The sequence below is a fragment of the Monopterus albus genome, unplaced genomic scaffold (genome assembly GCF_001952655.1).
Source record: "Monopterus albus unplaced genomic scaffold, M_albus_1.0 scaffold52.1, whole genome shotgun sequence".
NCBI lineage: Eukaryota > Metazoa > Chordata > Actinopteri > Synbranchiformes > Synbranchidae > Monopterus > Monopterus albus.
The window spans coordinates 298,133-302,846 of record NW_018127932.1 but is presented as its reverse complement, the minus strand read 5'-3'; the positions used below and the strand labels follow the sequence as shown (position 1 = coordinate 302,846).

The window sequence follows — 4,714 nt, the reverse complement described above, 5'->3', positions numbered from 1 at the left end:
TATCCAAGCATTCTCACCAGAGCAGTGTTCTGTACATTTAATCTGAGTTTGTGAATCAAGGGAAATCAAGGGAAAGACATTTTCACACAGTATAATTGGATCCCATAAGTATAGTACTCCAAGATTTAAGCATTTGGATTGACTCACACAGCAAAGGAGGACACATTAACACACAAATATCATCAACAAAATGTTATTTTTTTTCTCTTTGTGTTTAAGAACTTTCTCAGGACATATTATTGTGCTTTCTCAATAAGACTTTGTAATTGTCTCATGTACTCATTGAAAAGACTCTTCATTTTCAATCATAACAGCATGCCAGTGACACTAATATTTTATTGTTATTACAGTATTTTGAGCAGTAAAATGAAATCACCCTATTGCATCAATCTCTTATGTTTCATTTTTGTTTATTTAAAAATTTTACAAGGTGATTTTGAAAGACAGTCGTGGTGAAAAATATTTCAGTTGAATGAAGTGTGTTTTTATTGCCTGAATAAGTCCCTGTAACACGACTCTGTTTCACAGCAACACAGAAACATTTTCAAAAACCTGAAAAAAAAGGACTACTGTATGAAATTATACTTTAAAAACAACAACAATCACATCACTGTTTTCACTTTGACAGTGGTTGAAGACACAAACTACGCTTTACACCATCTGGAGATCTCTGAGGATGTTGGTTTAACAATACAATATTTCATGCATCACAAAATGCCAAAACTCCAAGGAGGAAAAAAAAGAATGAACATTTAAGCCGGTCTGCAAATGTTCATAGCAGAAACCAACATTGTTTAATATTATGTATAATTGCACACTTCTAGGGTTAGATGGCAGCTTGATACTGATCATAATATATACACAAGAAATAGATCTTAGCTTCTCACATTCAGAAATCAAATGGAATGGTCAACTTCTCTGTAACACAATAAATAGCTCAATAGTGAATTTCCAAAGCCAACAGCAGCAATTTAACAGCATGTCACAGAGACTTTAAAACTACAAACCAAAAACATTCTGTGCCTATTTTCACCTGAAAAAGTCATTTACAAACTTAAAATACTGTAAATGCTAATTCATTCATACTGCAGTTTTGGGTTTTCTATCTAATTAAATACTTTATTTAGCTACTTGTCTGTTTTACATTATTACAACCCAGTTTTTGAGTCAAAGCTTCTAGTCTTTTTTCTCACCAGTCAGACACCTCCATAAAGTCCTCCAGCTCACTCATAGCTATTATATCACGGGGCTGATATCGTGAGTGGGCTGAGTTATCATTTTCACAAACTGAGCTTCCTGCAAGCTGGCTGTTTGTGTCACACTCTGGGAACGACTCATACGAGCCATGTGTGTTGTAAACTGTGCTATATGTTTTGTCTGTTTCATTAACCGTGTCCATGTACGGTGTCTTCTCTGGGCTATAGCAACTCCCTTCAGAGTTTTGTCCCATTTGAGGGGCTGAGTATCCATAGCTGTGGTTCTCCCTGACAGGCTGTTGGTCCTGGTGGAGAGCCACAGGGCCTGATGACCTGTGGGGTGCAACGGAGTTGATAGGTTGGTGACCTTGGGGACAACCATCGTAGCCTTGATAAAGCACAAAGGGCTTGCCAGCTGGAGAGGCTCGGGAAAGGGGATGCTGGTGCAGCATGGCCTGAATTTGTGGTTGGAGCTGAGGCTGTGAGTATGTTTGCTGAAGCTGAGGGCAGGACGTGCTCTGGCTAGATTCACGGACATTGAGCTGAACATAATTTCCTGTCTCTGGGTCAAAAAAAGTCTTCTTTTTCACTTGAACAGGCATGTCCACTACGAAATACTGACCAGAGCCAGGGTCTTGCAGCACTTTGCGTTGGGTCAGTGGGTAGGGCTGGGGATAGCTTGACTCTACGTGGTACTGTGTTACTGGAGCTGGGTGGTTTGCATGTTGGAGAGTGGGAGAAGAAGCAACATGAGCCACTGTTTTAGGAGCAGCAATGTGGGAAGCAGGGGCATTAGCATGAGGCAAGGAAGCTGGGAGGGAGATAGGACAAGTGGCATAAGAGGGAGCATGGATAGAGTGGTTAGAAGATTGGTGCTCTGTGTGGGAAGGCAAGCTAGACCCTAATGCTGGAGCATGAGCAAGGGAGACAAGTGCAGAAATATGAGGGGAGGCCACAGCATGACGGGTGAAAAAGCGTACCTCAGTAGAGGAGGTGGAAGGGATATTGGAGACTTCTTGAGGAGATTTCTTAACTCCAGCAGTGTTGTCTGCTACAGCTTTGGATAACTCTCTGTTTATCCTTCGAGAGCTCAACCTTTTTGCCCTGCGCAAGGCTTTGTCACTCTTTGGGGGAACAGTTGGAGGCTTGCCCAAAGAACGGGACATATCACTGCTGAAGCTACAGGCGGATTCTGGCCTCTTGTAGTCATACATGCATCGTACATCTGACAGGTGTGCTGCACTGGAGGCAAAACTCTCCACATCCTCTGACATGGTGCTGATGACAGAGCGGGAGTCATCATCATCCAGAGCAATGCTCCTCCTGAAGTAAGGCCTGTGCTGTGGGAGAGGGGCTGGGTAACCCTGTGATGAAGATACTGGCTGAAAAGTCAATGATTCTTTGACAGTATCAAGTCTATTTATCTCTATGTCAGGATGAGCAGAAGTAACAGTACTTGGTCTCATTATCTCCTGCTCCTCATCTCCTCGCTCTAACTGCCTGTCCATGGTCAACCCTGCATGGAAATCCTCTCCAAGGTTCTTATGGAAGCGTGGCTTGACTGACTTGGTGAAAGAATAACCTCTGGTGGTGTTATCCTTCACCCTGAACATTGAGGGCTTGGGTCCCAGAGCAGGAGAGGCGGTGTTGGAGCGGGGCAGAGATGGAACCGGAGATGCAGGGGCATGTGGCCTATAAGGTCGAGGGTGGGGTCCTGTGTCCTCGGCTGACTCAAGCTCTGATGGATTGTTTCTTTGTTGGGGGAGTAAAGGGGAGCATAGTTGTCTTTCTTCAGGTTTGCTCTCTGATTCTGTTGATGTGATGGCATAATATTGGAGAGCAGCCATCCTCTGTGCTACTTTTTTCTGCTCATCCCTCTGAGGGGCTCTCTCCTTATCTCTGTGAGCTGCTGACTTTCCTTCTTCTCTCTCTTTGGCGCTGATCTCATCTTCTCTTTGAGTTAGCATTTGTTTTCCTGCTACTCTCTTCTCCTCCTCTTTCACTGCTGTGTAGCTCACCTCAGGGAATCTGGTCTTCTGCCCCTTGGCTTGATTTTCTTCTTTTTGTTTTATAATTGTTTTTTCTATTTCAATTGCTTTCCTCTCCTCCTCCTCTTCTCTTAGAGTTCTCATCCATTCTTGTATTTTCTGCCTTTCTCTTCTCTGCTGTTCAGTCTGCTGCTCTGCTTTCTTCTCCTCCTGAATCTGTTTGATGATTTCCTCTCCTGAAATTTCAGCAGCCTCCTCCTCTCTCTGTTTTCTTTTCTTTTCCTTCTCAAAATCAGTGAGTGTCTTCTCTTCGACCTGGTCTGCTAGCTTTTGCTCCTCAATCAATTGCAGCTCTCCTTGCTGCTCCTCTTGTGCAGCTCTCCTTTGCTCCTCCTCTAGTGCAGCTCTCCTTTGCTGCAGCTCTCCTTTGCTGCTCCTTTGCTGCTCCTCTGGTGCAGCTCTCCTTTGCTCCTCCTCTAGTGCAGCTCTCCTTTGCTCCTCCTCTAGTGCAGTTCTCATTTGCTGCTCCTTTAGTGCAGCTCTCCTTTGCTGCTCCTCCTGTGCAGCTCTTCTTTCCTGCTCCTCTTGTGCAGCTCTCCCTTGCTGCTCCTCTAGTGCAGCTCTCCTTTGCTGCTCCTTTTGTGCAGCTCTCCTTTGCTGCTCCTCTGGTGCAGCTCTCCTTTGCTGCTCTTCTAGTGCAGCTCTCCTTTGCTGCTCCTCTAGTGCAGCTCTCCTTTGCTCCTCCTCGGGTACAGCTCTCCTTTGCTGCTCTTCTAGTGCAGCTTTCCTTTGCTCCTCCTCGGGTGCAGCTCTCCTTTGCTGCTCCTCTGGTGCAGCTCTCCTTTGCTGCTCTTCTAGTGCAGCTCTCCTTTGCTGCTCCTCTAGTGCAGCTCTCCTTTGCTCCTCCTCGGGTACAGCTCTCCTTTGCTGCTCTTCTAGTGCAGCTTTCCTTTGCTCCTCCTCGGGTGCAGCTCTCCTTTGCTGCTCCTCTGGTGCAGCTCTCCTTTGCTGCTCTTCTAGTGCAGCTCTCCTTTGCTGCTCCTCTAGTGCAGCTCTCCTTTGCTCCTCCTCGGGTGCAGCTCTCCTTTGCTGCTCCTCTGGTGCAGCTCTCCTTTGCTGCTCTTCTAGTGCAACTCTCCTTTGCAGCTCCTCTAATGTAGCTCTCTTTTGTAGGCCTTTTTGTGCAGCTCTCCTTTGCTCTTCCTCTCTTATCAATTTTGCTCTCCTCACCTCATCAATCTTCATTCTCCTTTTCTCTTCAGTTTCTTTCATTTTCCTTTTTTCTTCTCTTTGCTTTGTCCTCATCTCCTCTTCTTTCTGAGCAGCTCTTTCATCCTTTGTCTGTTTTGCCTTGGTTTCTTCTTGATGAGTTGTCGACACCTCTTGTTTTGGTTTATCTGTCCTCCTATTCACAGTCTTTGACCCTGTGTTATTATCTTTTTGTTTTTGAATCTTCTCAACTTTTCTTAGAGTTGCCATACTTTCTTCCATGTTGGGCTTTTGCCCCAGAGTTGGCTGTATATGAGAATT

General features: G+C 45.1%; 1 protein-coding gene across 1 annotated transcript; it reads right to left on the bottom strand.

Annotated features, from left to right (window-relative positions):
- Positions 1-460: 460 nt before the first annotated feature.
- Positions 461-4,429, bottom strand: cunh10orf71 (chromosome unknown C10orf71 homolog). The gene has a single exon (XM_020601868.1). The coding sequence runs from the start codon at positions 4,427-4,429 to the stop codon at positions 1,190-1,192; it is 3,240 nt and encodes a 1,079-aa protein (XP_020457524.1). The 3' UTR covers positions 461-1,189.
- Positions 4,430-4,714: the final 285 nt, after the last annotated feature.

Excerpts from the sequence above, each read along its gene's own strand:
- cunh10orf71 (XM_020601868.1), bottom strand. The coding sequence starts at position 4,429 with ATGAAGATTGATGAGGTGAGGAGAGCAAAATTGATAAGAGAGGAAGAG.